At 35.8% G+C, this 19,216-nt stretch overlaps 1 protein-coding gene across 1 annotated transcript; it reads right to left on the reverse strand.

Moving 5' to 3' along the window:
- Positions 1 to 15,088: 15,088 nt before the first annotated feature.
- Positions 15,089 to 18,482, reverse strand: LOC128132363 (uncharacterized). The gene is made up of 6 exons (XM_052768891.1): positions 18,438 to 18,482; positions 18,158 to 18,253; positions 17,994 to 18,058; positions 17,573 to 17,632; positions 17,375 to 17,483; positions 15,089 to 15,139 (listed from the first exon to the last, which is right to left on the reverse strand). Exons 1-6 carry the CDS (start codon positions 18,480 to 18,482, stop codon positions 15,089 to 15,091), a joined length of 426 nt encoding a protein of 141 aa, XP_052624851.1.
- Between the last annotated feature and the right edge of the window lie 734 nt (positions 18,483 to 19,216).

The raw sequence follows: 19,216 nt of genomic DNA on the forward strand, positions 1-19,216 counted from the left end.
TCGACCAGAAGGAGCTGAACATGAGACAATGGCGATGGGCAGAACTACTCAGTGATTATGAGTGTGAAATTCGCTACCATCCTGGAAAGGACAATGTGGTGGCAAATGCCCTTAGTTGGAAGGAATGCTCAGGTCGTAAAGTGAAAGCACTAACCATGACTATCATTCCTACTTATCTGCGAAAATAAGAGACGCTCAGCTGGAAGACTTGAAGCCATAGAACATGTCGGAAGAAGCCTTGAGGGGGATGCAAAAGAACTTAGAGATCAAGGGAGGCGGAGTCTATTACTTCATGAACCAGAACTGGACCCCATAGTTCGGAGGATACAGGGAGGTTGTCATGAACGAGGCTCACAGGACCAGATACTCCGTTCATCCAGGTTCGGATAAGATGTACCTTGATCTCAAGAAGTTGTATTATTTGCCAAACATGAAAGCGGAGATTGCTACCTTCGTGGGCAAGTGCTTGACTTGCGCCAAGGTGAAGGTTAAATATCAAAAGCCCTCGGGTCTACTCCAGTAGCCGGAGATACCTGAGTGGAAGTGGGTGAGAATTACTATGGATTTTTGTTGGCTTTTAGTATACTACAACATCCTATGGTGCACATACAACCCTATCTAGCATACAATCTTTGATATTTGGGTAATATAACAAGTTAGAATACATACCTATTGATGTAGCTCGACTCTGTGAGGCTTGAGAGCCTAGTGCCTCAAGTGTGACACCTCAAATGGTTCACACAACATCATAAACTCTTGGAATAACCATTAGAATAAGATATTTGACTTGGAAATTGGCTTGCCCTCCGTATTATGCACTAGTGCCCATTTCACCAACTAATGGGGTCTTTATATAGTGTGCACATTAGGGTTACACCATGTAACCCATAACTTTACCCATTCCTTATGCTCCATGGGTTTTAACCTCAATGGAGTATCCATGGGTCACCATATGGGTTAAACCCAACATAAGGAATCTTGGATAAAAAGCCCACATATATAAGAATGAATGATTTACAAAATCAATCCCCATATATTTAATTAGTCTCTTTTGATCACTAAATCAAGTCCAAATTAATTCTTGATCAATACTAATTAAATAACATGATCTCATATTAATATATTAGAACTTATAATATATTAATATGCCACAAATATATCTTTTTCTCATAAAAGGTCTATCCAAGTGTTCCGATGCCATGCAACCCAAATGGACCATGTCGGGTCGGGTCAAGTCTTACCAATTATAGTTATGGACTTAGACATTAATCCAACAGTCTCCTACTTGGACAAGTCTAAAACTATTATTGAGTATGACTTCAGGACGCGACTAGCAATCGTAACTCTCCAAAGCTTCTGTCGAACTCTGACGTTGTAACTGAACTCTGATCTCGTCAATGACTTGTCCATTAGATAAGGGATCATGTATTCCTCCATTCTAGATATCATATGGATTGAGACATGGATTATAATCATTCTCTCTGTCCATTTTTTGTTTCCTGATTTCCGATTTATAACGACTGACTGATTGAACAAATCAAATCAGTCCTGGCTTGGCCAAGCACTCACAGGTGTCATCATTAAATCATCGAGGGGCCCACAAATACCGCTTTTATCCCTTTAAGGGTAAAAGGAATGGATAAACTTCGACTCATATGCTTGTACTGACTACTTGTTGAATCATACACAAAGGCACGTTTTATAACATCGAGTTACCAATGCGTTTTCGTGCAATCAATGTATAATCTACTCATATACCTAGGTTTGAAGAATATAAGATATTATCATCTCATGATTCACTCGTGATAAGATCCATGAAGTGATTCAAATGAGCGTGGGGTGAATCCAATACTCAGAACTTGAGCATTTATGAATGTTGTAGCAACTCTTGCTATGTCTAAACACTTTAGACATCTACAAACCCAATTCATGACAGTCTTGATTCATATCTACTTCCAACATATAACTGGCTGTGGATGATTTGAATAACTTAGTTATCCGGGAAGAATGATCTAGTTATTCTAGCAGCCAAAACATGCAAAGTGAAACACAAGAATAATACTAATCTTCTATGGCCCCAACACTTTGAGTGTAAATAAAACAACATTTATCTAAGCACCGTATTGAGTACTCATTATTTATGTTTCGATTAATCAACTTTGTACTTGAATTGAAAATAATAGTCATTCCATGCTCCAAGCATGCACACTATGTTTGTCCAAACAATAGCTATGCCATACTCCAAGTATGCACACTATGCTTACATATGGTCCTCTCCTTGTGAAATAGATCGATTGACAATATTTCAATGATGCTCATTTCACAATCCCAAATCCTTTACAATAAATGTAAGAACACCCAATTCTTTTCATTTACCGTAATCTTGTTAGATTCTAAACTTATATGCAATGATCGTCTTGTAATGAATATGCACACAAGTCACCAAGACTTGGCAACAAACATTACAAATCATTCCAATGGAGAACAATTCCATGGAAACGAACTCTCAAATTCAAAATACATTCCTTTGAACATCCTTTTATGCATTAGGTTTTCTAATCTGCAAATAATAACTTCCACCTATGGAAACAATTCCATATTCCATCTTGACCATCACTATTGAACAAAAGTTGCCTTTTTTTCAAAATATGTCAAAATGGTCCTAACTATATACTTCCAGTTGTCCATGAGCAACCAATCTTTGGTAAACCTCAGATTGTCCTCAACAATTGCTTAATCATTTTAGTCATATCCAGTTCTATTCCTTTTTCCCTCTTAATGCACAGGACATTTGAAAAATTTAGAATGGATAAATATTATAGCACATGTAATCGATCCCCTACTCGAAGCATATGGGGCATGATTCATGCTATAGTTTTTTTTATTTGCCATGTTCCAACAATTCGAACTATGAAGAGGTATGCCATAATCATAAACGAATTTTGAGAATGCAACATATATAGAATTTCCTTATGCTCAACCATTCCAACATAACATTCATATATATATATATATATATATATATATATATCCTTGACTAAAGTTGATTAAATTCTCAATCTAAGCTTGTAGAATTAGAATGAAGTATAAAATCCTCTCCCTTAATTATAGCAAAACAACATTTCAAAGCGAATTGACAGTTTGTTTTCTATAATTAACATTGCTAACTTGCAACACTAAACATAATAATCACACTCCCACTAGAACAATGATTATTATCTTACTAGCATAAAACTTATGCTCTCACTAGCTTTCACATGTACCCAGAAATCAACTGGAATTCTAGAAATCAATACTTTATTGACTTTCTTACCAAAGTTCAGATTTCTGATACGAGATTGCTTTGATAAGCCTTTATCAAAATCATACACCTTTCCTTAGATAGCTCACAAGTGTGTCTAAACAATTATGAAGAGGGATGTCGTAATCATAATGTTTAGACCTTTTGTCATTCTCACAATTGTTATCTACTCAAAATCTACTTAGTTAAAGAGTTTCCTTACCATCATTTTCATGAATCGAAGAGAAACATTATGACACTTAGATTTTATGGTGTAAGTGTTCCTATCGATGTGAATTTTTCATAACCATAATCACAACACAAGGTTAGTGACAAATACAAACTCATATGGACTGAACTTGTTCAATCTTAATTTCTTGCCAATTGGTAGCACAATCCCCACCACTGCTTCCGGGTTGTTATGCAAACAATTGAGAACTCATAGAACTCAAAAGCAGAATCAAATTTTACTTGAATAGACACAAAAATAAGAATATGTCAACACGATAGGTTACAGACCTCAAGTCGTGGGTTAGTGATTAACAAAACTCTTGATTAGTTCTCGAAACTGTCTCAAGATCTTTTAAGACTCCTACTAACCTCTTGACATATAAGATTCTCTTTGTCAGGAACCATTCCTTGACAAAAAAAATATTCAAGAGTTAGTGCGGATTCTTATCAATTAAAACACTTCAGACAATTGATCTCAATTGGTTTTTGTTTTATCCAAAACATCACCATTTCAAATGTATAAGAGTAGAAAACATTTTACTCTACATTTGACAAGTGTTTTAAAATTTCTAAAGATTATGTCACTCAAGGCTCAATCTTGGAGTATGACTCTAAGATTTGATTTGGAATGAAGTATGATTTATCTTTTTGATTTAACCATTTCAACAATTCATGATTCCTCTCATTAGCCAAACAAATGCACTAAGGTATCCTTAGAGGATCAATTGTGATATGGTTTCATAATCACCAAGATAATCATAAAAAAGAGACTCAAGTACTCTCCCATCTCTTCAGATTGGAGAAACTTTTATCTTTCTTCCTAATTTGATTCTTCTTATTCATTCTGCCACACATTGAAACTTTTCCAATGTTTCAGAATCACACTTAAACTTGTAAGCATAACCATATTTACTGAACTTTAGTAAATCATAATGAATAATCTTATCAACATTTGTGGTGGACCTGAACAGTGCACAACCTAATGTACCTGATCCTTTAGTCCTTCACTTGACTCACATGTACACGTGAGTAAGGAACTAGTCTTAATTTCCCAAAGACGAAAAATTCTCATTCATCACACAATACAACTTGCATGACTCCAAGTTTCTATCCAACTGAAACTTGGGTGATGAGATTCTTTCGTTATTTGGTAAATTATGACACTACCACAAAATGAAAGAGTCAAATCCATTTTCCAACATTGCTATCAATGGAAACATATAAACAACATTTTTTTATAAAAGCCATTGTGAGGATACTTAAAATAAATAAATCAAAACTTTTTCTTTTATTTTAAAAAATTTGCGGAAAAATCTTATCCTTACAATGCAAATACATATGAAAAACATGTTGTTATCTATTCCTAAGCAATATATCATAACTCTTAAGCAGCTCAAAATTCTGATCATCGAAACATGCGATCAAAATCCATCTTCACGATCAAAATCAGCACACTATTTCTTTAAGCTTCCTTTGATTCTTCCAAAACATCAAAATGTATTTACATTACATCATGTATTAAGTATCTCCAAATAGGAACTAAATAGAGTTAGGTAATGGACATTTACCTGATGCAAAGTTCAACTTTTTGACTTTACCAGATCTTTCAGGTAAATATGGCAGCTTTGCAACCAATGCCCCTTCTTTTGGAAAAATAAACACATGGACTCTTTGGAAATGGTACATGAGACTATCTCAGACTTAGTCTTTCTCTTTACCATTGAGTCAAAACAGTTCGACCATGGCCGATCCCTTTCCATTGGGAAGAGAAAGCTTTTTTAGATTTCTAATGTTACCATTGTCAATGTCCTAATAAGTTTGGGAATTTGATCTTCTATTCTAATTTTCTTTACCAGTGCTCCAAATCATTGCTGATTTAACTACATCAAGCAAATATGTAAGATCATTAAGGGTCATGTCGCGATCTGTCATCAGGGAGTGATTGAAGAACCAAGTCAACAGCCAGCTACCTCGAGACTTCGACACCCGACTCTCCTGGCTTCCCAATACGTGACTTAATCTCCAAGATGTAAGCACATATAGGCTTAACTTGCCAATCGGGATTGAGTGAATTAGAACTTATCAAGTCTTGAAACTTGTGGGATAGGGAGAATTCTTGGAGGTGGTGGAAGAAGTGAAGCATGATTTCCAGTCCCATTAATGCTCAATAAAGGGATTGATCTTTCACCTCGATTGCCATTTCGGATATCATATTCATTAGGAATCTTGTTCCTAAAGATTTGGGAAGACCATAAATGTCTCACCTAGATATCTATAATGTGAGAAATTCAAGTTTAGTTGATTTAAGTCCTTAATATATCACCTAATATGAAATATTAAGTCTAGGACCCAACAACCTACTTATAACTAGAAGAAGGATGCCGTAATCCAAGTTATAAAATAGTTGAAGGTAGGTAAATGACGATTTACCAATTTCCACCAAGAAAATGAAATATAATTAAGTTTTAATTGGATTTGAAACTCCTAAATCTTTTGAGATACATTGAACTTTCAATGGCATGTTTGAATCTCGCTTGTGCCCTCTCAAATTTGTGACTGGGATGCCGAGGATCACAAACAAGGTGTGAATAACCATGCAAATTGACTTGGTACCCTTAACTTTATCACCTAATCGATGTGCCGGTTAACCACACATGCTCCACCGATCTACAATAAAGTCAAATTATCTTTTGCCACTCTTACTAGTCCTTGTTAGTGTGCCGGTTAACCACACATGCTCCACTAACGACTTGGTAAGGTACAAAGTGTAATTTCATGGGTTAGCACCTATTTCACATTTTCCTAAGTAACTAAGATTGGGAACTTATAAGTGTTTAGTTACTTAGTATTAATCATTATACTTTTAATGAAGGGAGAATTATAGTCCTTGTCCTCACTACTAGAAAAACAACCTTTTAAAACGCACAATGCGTGTTGTAAAACGCTCAGATGACGCGCAAATGCGTGTCAAGAAAGGCCCTTTCATAATGAGAAACGACATGCTTTTGCGCGTCGTCTATTTATGACGCGCATTTATGACGCGCAATTACGACATGCATTTACAACGCACGTTTATGACATGCATTGCGTATCAAAGAAGGCCCTGTCATAAACGAAGATGTCACGCATTTGCGTGTCGTAACCTTACGACACACATTTACGACTCGCATTGCATATCATTAAAGCCCCTGTCAAGAAAGGCCATGTCATAAATGAAGATGACACACATTTTTGCGTATAAAAATTTTATATGTTTAAAAAAAGTATTATTTGAAGATTTACTAATTTTCAAATTAATTTTATATTTAATGTCTCATAATACAAAATAAAATATCATATAAAAAATACAATCCATTGCATAAAATTTAATGTCATACAGATAATCGTTTCATGGAAAGATAAAACAAATCAATAGAAGTTGTAACAAAAATTTACAAATTAATTAGATACAAAAAAGATAAAAAAAATATACCCTCAAATGTTTTTCAAAGTCTAGTCTCCATGTCAGCTCTTCAACTCACTTCTCCAGTTTGTCCTTAGGTTCTCTAAGAGCTCCAACATCTCTTGCACCCAGTGACAACATATATTATAATTTTTTCATTACTATTTATTCTTATAATTCAAAGCATTTAGATAAAATTGTATTATATAATACTTAGATTTTTTACATAAAATTCACTCACCAGCTTCAAAATTCTTAATTCTTTCCCAAGTCACACCTTTTTCCTGTCTGTTAATGTAACAACCCGAAATTTCTATTCTAAACAATCATTCACTTCAATAGAAATCAGAACTGTTCCTGCTATCTATTAAGCATTTTGGAGTCAGTTTAAGTGTTTTAAAGCTTAGTACTTCAAGGAATAACAGGAGAGAGGATGCCCTAGGTTCATTGTGGATCCTTTTCGCCAAGTGTTCTTCAAGTGTTCTTCATTTCACCAAGAACACCAAGAACACACACTAGTGTTTTGGGCCGAAAAACACCTTCTTTGCTTCCATACTGTAAGTCTCTATCTCCTATACTTGTTATCTAGTAAGGATACTTAATTTAGAGCCTTGAAAACATCCATTTATCCAAGAACAAATGTGTGTTCGGTCTAGTGCATCTCCTTAGACCGAAAACCCTTATGAAAGGTGCAAAATGACTTTAAGCCTTCCTAATGCTGAGTATTGAGTCTAGAACACTACTTGCTTGTTGGAAGCCCTTGGAAATCACCTTATGCATCAAAGAATAAGAGTTTTCGGCCAACCTTTTGGACCGAAAACCTCTTGGACCGAAAACTATATGGACCGAAAACCATAAGGACCGAAAACCACAAGAAACATACCACTTGGACAGAAAACCCCCTTAAGTGGCTATACAACCCTTAAATGCAACCCTTGATACTAGTATCACTTGAATCAAAGTGTTTTTTTCCATATCCTAGGGTGTCTTCACTTGGTTAATTAGTTTTTAAATGACTAATTGGATACATATATGTGTTATTATATGATAAATAGGATCCGTGTGCATGCTCAAGTCTTCACTTGACACTTAGCATCCTGTACCATCCGTTCATCCAAACCACTCACTACAGGTTAGTTCATACCCCTTAATTAACCTTTAACTCTTTCTAAATGTTTATAAATTCTTTTATGGGGGGGGGGGGGGGGAGGGAGGGAATACATGTTGAATCATGCTAGTTAGTACATTAATCACATGTGATTAATAACTAGCATTCAAATGGATTTACTACACGTTTAGCTGTTTTACCAAACAAATTACTTCAAATGACTTTCTTAAATGTTTTTACATGTTAAAACTCTTTATCAAACTGTCTTACATACTGTATTTTTCCTTTCAAACTCTGTTACAATTGTGTTTCAAACAAAGGTGATGGGTCAAAAATATGGTTTATACTTTGCTTTTCTAGGAAATTGTATTTTTATGTAATATCTTATGTGTTTACGGTCAGGTTTGTGGCCAAGGGGGTGTTTATGGGCGTGAACAGGTTGACGGCTGGAAATCCTATTTACGGCCCATATTCTCATGTATATATAGGGGTGACGGGTGTGAGGAAAAGAGTGATGGACACTAGAGGAGCTTAACTGTGTGCATTTGAAGGTGTTCTAGAGAGAGAGAAAAGAGAGTGTGTGTAAGTGTGTGTGAATCTTGTATCTGGATCTTCATTCATATCAATACATACAAGATTCATCATCATCTTCTTCTCCTTCTCTTCTATTTGATCTGACATCATCCGTTTGATTGGGATTCTGCACCATCAAATGGATCTGATTGATACACAGGCATTTTTGGGGACTTTGATTGGGATTCTGCACCATCAAATGCATCTAATTGATACACAGGCATTTTTTGGGACTTAAAAAAGGTTTCCTTATACTTAAAATTGTTCTTATCAAACAAACTGCTTTCAAATCATTTTACAAACTGACATCAAGTCATTATTTCTTAGTTATTAAACTTTTTAAATGTTTTAAAAAACATCTTTTATACTTTTATATTGTCAAATGCATGCCTATATATGTATAGTTATAGAAGTAATGTTTAAAGGACTTAGGACGGCTAGCTCACTTTATTTCCTTTTCCTCGTTGGGATGTGGCCTTAGGGTATCAGTTATTTGTCCGAATGTCGTCTAAATATTAGTTATATATATATATATATATATATATATATATATATATATATATATATATATATATATATATTATGTATACATATATAGACATAAAAGTTCCATCAGTTAGTTTAGTACCTTTGGGTAGCAAAGGCATACTTCGATTATACACGTACATTGCTGGTAACTATAATAGTCATAGTTAGGAGATACTACTTACTATTCCAAGTACAAGGAATCACACAAGAGTCAGTTCATTCATGAGTCTATACTAATACAATACTTACTATATGAAGAGATACAATTACAAATATATAATTACAGACATACTAATACATTACATACTATATGAAGAGATACTATTACATACTATTACATAGATAATATTTCATAGATACAATACACGATAACATAAGAGAACACACAATAAAGGAATACAGGGATGAAGATACAATACACGACAAGGTGCTATAGCATGGAACAATTACGAGATCTAACTATACCAATGAATCACTAACACATTGTTCTAAACAAAAGGTGATAGTTATATTGGGTATACATGATCATAATAATGTGGATGTTCATGGCTTGCAAGCATTGTAGGGGTCGCGTTTGGTTCTCAGAATCTCTTGACAGGGGAGCGTTTAGTATGGGATCTAGCCATCACATTATAACTTAATACTCAAGTAAGGCAATTAGTACAATAGTAGTCACTTATTACAAATACTACAGTACTTACACTTTATATACGACAAATACAAAAGGATACAAATCCAGTTATTATATTATTATTAACTTTACTTTGTGTCACATTCACATAATCGATGATGTAGATTAGATTTGAATAATAATAGTTGTACAAAGAAAAACCTTCACTTATGTAGAGGTTCATACTTTCAAAACAGTCGGGTCTTGGTAGCAGGCTACTTTCAAAACAATTGGGTCTTTGTAGAAGACTACCTTTTTATACTAGTAGGAAATATGGGATTTTCTAGGGTTTTCCAACGTTTACAATTACTTACAAACATTTTCGTACTTATATTGCCTATACTCGCTTTCAAAATAACTTGTATTCTCAAGTCACAAATAGACAGGTACGACGACCAGTTTTTGTGAAGACGGAGCAGTCAAGACTCGTCTTTTATTTTGATTATTCATTATGTTGCTTTATACTTTGAAAGAACACACTTGTAATTAAAATTATACTATTAATGCAATGGATGATGTTGTTGCTTGTTTACTACTTTGCATTGTTGTCATACTTGACATGACGTCCTCCGCCCTAGAACGTTTCCGTCGTTCTTGGTTTTGGGGTGTGACAGATTGGTATCAGAACATTGTTTATAGTGAATTAAGTTTATCAACCCATAAAATATATACTAACTATAAATACAATGGGATTAAAATACTCTGACCAAGAGTTATACTTTTAAATATTAAAATATTTAACTAAATATACATACCTGCATTCATACTAAAATCAGTGTCACAATGACAAGAACAAAACTATTACGATTGTTGAATATCAAAAGTAAGCTCGGGGATGTATGGTCAGTCTTGGGAGTGGTATAGCCAGATCAACTATGTTGGTCCGAGGAGTTATTAGCACATGCCCAAGAATTGTTGTGATGTGGCAACAAGGCTAAAAACTTACCAACACTACCACAGTGAGAACTCTAGAGCAGAACATAGGTCTAGAATACTATAGGAGTATTTTGTGTTACTATAATTACTTACTTGAGAACTAAAAAGATCTTCATTACTAGTTCAATGGTTGCTAAGTGGATACCTTAAGGTTATATGTAACTAGGATGTCATAGACATAGAATCTGTGAATTTTAGCCTTACCCATATTCCTTGTGAGTTTGGAGTTAAGGTCACTTATTCAAAGGCCTATCCTGTTTTGATTACATATAACTGGTATGCAATTTACAAATAGTGAAGTAACTAATGAAGATTAGCTAATAATTATCTAGATAGTTTGTCTAATAATTATTTCCTTACCCCAATTCTCGTGTAGATAACATGGCTGGACTCCATCCCCACGACAACCCATACCTTCCGAATGAAGGCAATGCTGGATGGTTTGGAGAATAACCATAGGATGATCATCCAATCCCTTTGAATAATCACCATGCTGAAGACCTTTTGGATGATGATAACTCCGAGCCCGAGGTTGAGAACCTACCCCCGGTAGCTCCCATTCCAAATCCCAACCCTCGTGCGGCTTTTCATGTCCCGACACCTCCTTGGGTAGAATGCTTGGAAACATGGAGCGAAGAGCAAGATCAACCTATACCGTTTAATGGAGACCAAAGCTTCTACAACGTAAGTGAAGGAAGCTTGACAGACAGAGTTCTACCAATCCTGGTCCGTAGAGTTCTACAAGAATGCATACCATCCGCACCAATCTCCTAGAACACACTCATGCGAGATCTGAGAGAGACCATGAGACCCTGCTACAAGCACTAGCCGAAACACGAGCCGAAGTCATAGAGCTCCGAGTATGCCAGAGGGTGTACGAAAGACACTTGCTTGATATCGAACGTCAACTAGCTGAACTAAGGGTTCACCATAGGGGTGACCGTCACCAGTAGGAGATGCTTTACTTTCCTTCTTTGTTTTAAGGAATTGTTTTCCTGTCTATGCCCTATGTGGCACTTTTCTATGTAACTATCTTGTACTGTAGGTACTTTTAGTTAGGCCTTTATGTGGCCAAAACTTTTCTACTTTGGATCTGATGTAAGACCTACTCCATGGTCATTTTTCCCAAACTTATTACGTCTTGAATATCAATGATATTGACAGTCAGCTAACTTCTGTGTCATTCTTTGTTCAAATACTTTCATCATACTATCGTTGGAGTCTATCTAAAACCCACTCTAGTCAAGTTATTGGACTAGAGTAATTTAGCTTGGAGATCATATCCTTGATGTACTTAGGACCTTAAAACATCAAAAGACCATTCTACGAACTTACTTCTACTCTGTACTAGGATTGTATCATAGGGATGTAGGTCGAACCCTCGAGAACATACTTCTACTCTTTACTTGAACGACCGAAATACATCTAGGTTCAACCATAATAGCTCACGATATCGTTTTCTTTCCGTGTAACAGAATCATGTCGTCATCTGGAAATAGTCAACCGAACAACAAAACCCCTATCCTTCATATTGACGCCGCAACATTTCAAGCTGTGGTGACAACTGCCATGACAGCTGTCCTTGCACACTTCAACTCTGGCAACACAAACAAGACTGACAAAGGGGTTGACAATTTCGATCGTTGTAACAATCCGAGAAATCAACAAATAGTAACAGTCGCAAACACCCAAAGCCACAACTCAGAGTTCAAGAAATGAAAGCGTCAAGCCCAAAAGGAATGCAAGCGATTTAAAAGGCTTGCCATGCGATAGAAACCAGTGATGACCCCTGCCACCTCAGCACTGGACAAGCGTTATGAGGGAACACTCCCGAAGTGTAACAAGTGTAACTGTCATCATAATGGGGTTTGCCGAGTATTGCAATGCATCAATTGCAACAAAATGGGGCACACTGCTCATTTCTGTAGAACCACCTCCACCACCGGAGCCAGCCAGGTTTGCTATAGTTGTGGTGAGACAAGACATTATCATAGGAATTGTCCAAAAGGAAAGAACAACGAAAGCACCCACATCTACATTACTCCGACTCGACACCTCGCTTCCACCACCGATGTTAGTACCAGCCAGATATGTTACCAATGCGGTGAGATTGGACACCTCAAAAAGGTTTGTCCAATAACAAAAAACTTTGGCGCCGATGGGAAGATGCTAAGAATCACTGCCGCAGGAGAAACTACTCCGGACCCACGTTAAATTATCTAAAGCATTTGTTGTAACAGACTCTTAAACAGTTTAACATTTGTGCAACTCGAGTCTTATCTTTTGCGAGATCCCGTCAGTTAAGGGACCCTCGTGTTGTGTATACTTGTCTTTTGTAGTATACCATGTTCGCAGCAATAGTCTTGTAGTAAATCTAAAGTATTGTAACTCAGTTAAGAGTTGCACTGTTCTGTTTTGTCTGTAACACCTTTATGAACAAGTCTAATGCTTTAATTTCCATGCGAGTCTGATATTATCATACGACTTGAGTCAAATCAATCCTCACAATACCAGTTTCGTGTGGACATCTCTTTCTCTGTAAACGTTTTTCTAGCGAAACCGTCATTTCAAAACTCTGAAGTACTCATGTGTAGAGTACCTCATGTTTCTTATCCTTTCCCAAGAAGCCTCAGCAAACCTCCCAAGAGTACCACTCGTACAATACGTCAAGTTTAATCCAAGGACCCGTACGGTTGATCTATCGCTGAAGAATGTATACACGGGGGTGGTATATAATCATGGTTCTACAGGTTTAGAATTGATGATTCCACTTTAACTTCTTTTCCTTGTTGGGATGTGAGCTTAAAGAAAAATCATTTATTCGACTACCTTTTCAATCTTAATTATATACGACTCGTATACACGAGACGGTGATTGATGAACCATGTATGACTTATAATATGAACTTCAGGACGGAGACTACCCAAGACTAGGAGTAATTGCATCATCATGCGAACAAACTTAGAACCCAATACGACTCCTGTAACCAGATCGCCCTACAGTCTAACGCCCACGGAGATACAAGAACCGTTCGGATGACTTAATGTCTACTCAGTAATGGAATTAGAAGACCAAGCTCCTCACCCTGGAGAGCTCCGGTCTTATTCTGCAAGAAGGTAGACGGACTGTTTCATAGGAGCATCGACTAACGGAGACCTCGACTGGATTACCATTAGGAATCATTACCACTGCGTCACATAGATGAGTCGGTTGACCAACTGCAAGTAACGATTTACCTTTCCGAAATGGACCTGAGATCCGAATATCACAAGTTGCAAGTATTAGAGAAGGATGTCTCGAGGACAATCTTCCAAACTCGATACGGACGCTACGAGTCCATAGTGATACCCCTCGAATAAGACCAATGCGCCCGTAGTATTCATGAACTTAATGAATAGGGTGCACCATTCTTACTTGGTTCAGTTCATCATTGTCCTTCTAAATCACTTACTTATCTACTCTCGTAGTAAGAAGGAAATCATGAAGAGCATCTACAACGAACCATGGAAACAATATGATCAGAGAAGCTTTACGTGAAGTTCTCTAAATATGAGTTTTGGAAATGAAGAGTCGAATTCCTAAGACACACTATTAGTGATGTGAGAATTCTTGAGGACCCTCCAATAATCAAAACCTTTGAGAATTTGTCAGCACCGACGACGCCGAAAGGAATTTGCCAAATTCTAGGTCTCGTTGACCTACTGTCGTAGTTCATTTAGAACACCTCGCGAAATATGGAACCTCGTATGACTTTCACCTAGAAGGGAGTGGCCCTTGACTGGGAAGAGAAACAAGAAAAAGAAACCTTTGGAATTCCAAGTGAAAGATCATACTCTTTTGGGAAATATCACTCTGGGAAGGCTTGATACGCTTCGGAAAGCGTGGAAAGCTAAATCCAATATAGTTAGGACCTTCGAAATTCTTACCGGAATCGGCCCTGTAACTTACAAATTCAACCTACCTGCAAACTCAGTAACGTACATTTTACCCTCCACGTCACGAACTTGAAAAAGTGTCTGTCCGACGAGACTCTTATAATCCCACTCGACGAGATCGAGAACAACAAGAGCCTTACCTTCGTGGTAGAAGCGTAGTGACCATGGACCGAGAGGTCAAGTGAACGAAGCAAAGTCGCTTCCCATTAGTGAAGGTTCGCTAGATTGCCAACTGAGGACCTGAATTCACTTGGGAGCACGAGGATCCAATCGATTAGGAAGTATCCCCACTTCTTGACTCAATTATTCGGCTACTACTTTACCTAAATCCTAATTTCGGGATGAAATTCCTTCTAACAGGGGGATGATGTGACACCTGAAATTTCTATTCTGAACAATCATTCACTTCAATAGAAATGAGAACTATTCCTGCTATCTGTTAAGCATTTTGCAGTTAGTTTAAGTGTTTTAAAGCTTAGTACTTCAAGGAATAACAGGAGACAGGATGCCCTAGGTTCATTGTACATCATTTTCGGAAAAACTCCAAGAGCTAGGAGTTTTCTGCCCAAATAGTGTTTGGATCGAAAACCCTAAAGTGTATAAAAATGACACTTAGTCATTTTTACCATTCTTTTCCCATTTCCAAGTCAAAAACAATTCTCTCTCAAGTATCATCCAAATTTTTTTTTCAAGATCTTCAAGATTCTAAGTGTTTCCTTCCTTGTTTAGTTGATCTTTTCCATTATCTAGTGATCTTATATGATTTCATCCATGAAATCATCCCATTTTCTTAAATCTTCAAGTGTTCTTCATTTCACCAAGAACACCAAGAACACACACTAGTGTTTTGGGCCGAAAAACACCTTCTTTGCTTCCATATTGTAAGTATCAATCTCCTATACTTGTTATATAGTAAGGATACTTAATTTAGAGCCTTGACAACATCCATTTATCCAAGAACAAAGGTGTCTTCAGTCTAGTGCATCTCCTTAGACCGAAAACCCTTATGAAAGGTGAAAAATGACTTTAAGCCTTCCTAATGCTTAGTATCGAGTCTAGAACACCACTTGCTTGTTGGAAGCCATTGGAAATCACCTTATGCATCAAAGAATAAGAGTTTTCGGCCAACCTTTTGGACCGAAACCTCTTGGACCGAAACCATATGGACAAAAAACCACAAGAATCATACCACTTGGACCGAAAACTCCCTTAAATGGCTATACAACCCTTAGACGCAACCCTTGATACTACTAGCACTTAAATCTAAGTGTTTTTCCTTATCCTAGGGTGTCTTAACTTGGTTAATTAGTTGTTAAATGACTAATTGAATACATATATGTGTTATTATATGATAAATAGGATCCGTGTGTGTGCTCAAGTCTTCACTTGACACTTAGCATCCGATACCATCTATTCATCCAAACCACTCACTATAGGTGAGTTCATACCCCTTAATTAACCATTAAATGTTTCTAAATGTTTATAAATGCTCTTATGGGGGGTGGGGGAATACAAGTTGAATAATGCTAGTTAGTACATCAATCACATGTGATTAACAACTAGCATTTAAATGGATTTACTACACTTTTAGCTGTTTTACCAAATAGATTACTTCAAATGACTTTCTCAAACATTTTTACATGTTAAAACTCTTTATCAAACTTTCTTACATAATGTATGTTTCCTTTCAAACTCTGTTACAATTGTGTTTCAAACAAAGGTTTCGTTATACTTAAAACTGTTCTTATCAAACAATCTGCTTTCAAATCATTTTACAAACTGACATCAAGTCATCATTTCTTAGTTATTAAACCTTTTAAAGGTTATACAAAACATCTTTTATACTTTTATATTGTCAAATGCATGCCTATATATGTATAGTTATAGAAGTAATGTTTAAAGGACTTAGGACGGCTAGCTCACTTTATTTCCTTTTCCTCGTTGGGATGTGGCCTTAGGGTATCAGTTATTTGTCCGAATGTCGTCTAAATATTAGTTATATATATTATGTATACATATATAGACATAAAAGTTCCATCAGTTAGTTCAGTACCTTTGGGTAGCAAAGGCATACTTCGATTATACACGTACATTGCTGGTAACTATAATAGTCATAGTTAGGAGATACTACTTACTATTCCAAGTACAAGGAATCACACAAGAGTCAGTTCATTCATGAGTCTATACTAATACAATACTTACTATATGAAGAGATACAATTACAAATATATAATTACAGACATACTAATACATTACATACTATATGAAGAGATACTATTACATACTATTACATAGATAATATTTCATAGATACAATACATGATAACGTAAGAGAACACACAATAAAGGAATACAGGGATGAAGATACAATACACGACAAGGTGTTATAGCATGGAACAATTACAGGATCTAACTATACCAATGAATCAGTAACACATTGTTCTAAACAAAAGGTGATAGTTATATTGGGTATACATGAACATAATAATGTGGATGTTCATGGCTTGCAAGCATTGTAGGGGTCGCGTTTGGTTCTCAGAATCTCTTGACAAGGGAGCGTTTAGTATGGGATCTAGCCATCACATTATACCTTAATACTCAATTAAGGCAATTAGTACAATAGTAGTCACTTGTTACAAATACTACAATATGTGATGAAAGTTTTTACATACCTGGGAATCTCCATAACTTGAGCCAACATGCACAAATGCATTATCAAGATATGATATAGTTGATGCTGTAGAAGTTTCCCCTAGAAACTCAATTTTAAGTTCAGTGACTCTAAAACAATGAAGAGAAAGTATCTTTTCGAACAATTGGGAAGACTATTCAATGGTATATATATGACAAAAAGTAGTATTATAACTGACTTTTCTTTCTCATGGGATATGACAAGCAAGTGAAGAAGGCCACTATGGTCTAGTAATAGACTGCAAGTGTATGACACAATACATTAGTTAAAAATGAAAATATGTTGCCATCTCAAAGATGTTCAGATCTGGTATATTTATTAAACCAGTGACTAAAGCTACACTCCCCCTGATCTGTCAAAAAATGATTCAACTCAAAGAGAATGAATGGATCTTTCAAGGGTATTTTGGTCTATTAATAAAAAAGTGTTGAATCAATGTGAAAATAAATATACCAGATCTGAACATCTTTCAGTATGTCTAAGAAACTCACGACCTAAACCAAAGCCACTGTGAGCCCCTTATGGTTGACTATCAAGTTGTACCCTAACATTTGAACATGCCTCATCCACAAGATTTATATCCTTATCAGGTAGGAAACAAATGAATCTTGTTCAGCTTCTTGAGCCCTTCAACATCCATGTATCTAAGCCCAATCTTTTGAGCCTATTATAAATATTCAAGAAGATGTTAGATTCAATTTTACAGAGACGAATCTTTTGGTGAGTTTTAGTATTGTTTTATGATAATGAGAAAGCTTATTACCTCTTCAACATGTTGGGCATCTCCAAGCATGCAAACATTCAATTTAGGCAAAAAGGGTCGATATGGGACTCTTACCAACTTGCTCTTGTACAAAACCTAACATTAAAGAACAGAAAATAAAGATGATATAAATAAATACTAAATAGGGTGAATGAGTGAGTGAGTGAGTACCAATCTCTCTTGTTGAGATGATGGACCTGCTGCAAAGCAACTCTTATTTATCCGTTTGATGGCCACATCTGTTCCCCTCCATTTTCCATGGTAAATATCCCAAATGTACCAAACCAACTTCCTTTAATTCTTCAACATCTTCATTCCTTATCATCTGTTCCAACATCCAATCATTCCATCTTCACTTAATATATATAACAACTAACTGCCATTGTCATAACCTTCCTTAAGACCCCAACTATCTTTATTTTTATAACTCATGCCACTTGATTCAATACCAACCTAAATTTTGCATTTTCATTCTAATTGCCTATGTAGGAAGGAATTCAGGAATAAGATCACCTTTTAATTTTATTATAGACTTTGGTTCAGATTGTGAAATTCTTATTTTTATTTACCAATATGTTAGCATCCATCAATCAATGTGTAATAGAAAAAAAATAAAAAATGAAAATATAATACTAACTAGGAAAGTAATAGAGCATCAGAAGGAGGTGAAGTCTTATGTGTTTGTGTCATGTAATTGTTCTCCATGTGTTCAGATTTATCTTTTGAAATCAATGGTGGTGATTTGTTAGCAGATTTTAGCATTTAAATTCAAGTTGGCATTTTCAGTTTTCTCATTGGAAGGAGAATCAGAAGTGGATGGTTTCTCCAAGATGGATACAACTATTTAATTGAAAAAGAATACACATGTCAGATTTCAACGAGAAAGTAATGAATATTTTTTTATGCATAACAGAAATCATATAGAATAAAGAGAGAGCTTACCAGTGGAGTACTTACATTCAACATAGAATAAAGATTTCAAGCAAATAGATTTAAAAAAAGATTCAAATCATATCCCAATATCATATTTCAGCATGAGATTTTAGCAAATATATTTCA

Source organism: Lactuca sativa, chromosome 2 (genome assembly GCF_002870075.4).
Source record: "Lactuca sativa cultivar Salinas chromosome 2, Lsat_Salinas_v11, whole genome shotgun sequence".
NCBI lineage: Eukaryota > Viridiplantae > Streptophyta > Magnoliopsida > Asterales > Asteraceae > Lactuca > Lactuca sativa.

Excerpts from the sequence above, each read along its gene's own strand:
- LOC128132363 (XM_052768891.1), bottom strand. The coding sequence starts at position 18,482 with ATGATAAGGAATGAAGATGTTGAAGAATTAAAGGAAGTTGGTTTG. Across the intron at positions 17,633-17,993 it reads AAGCTGAACAAGATTCATTT|TCTATTACTAGACCATAGTG; the intron begins GTTTCCTACCTG and ends ATACACTTGCAG. Across the intron at positions 15,140-17,374 it reads CAAGTTATGGAGATTCCCAG|ATAGCAGGAATAGTTCTCAT; the intron begins GTATGTAAAAAC and ends AATGCTTAACAG.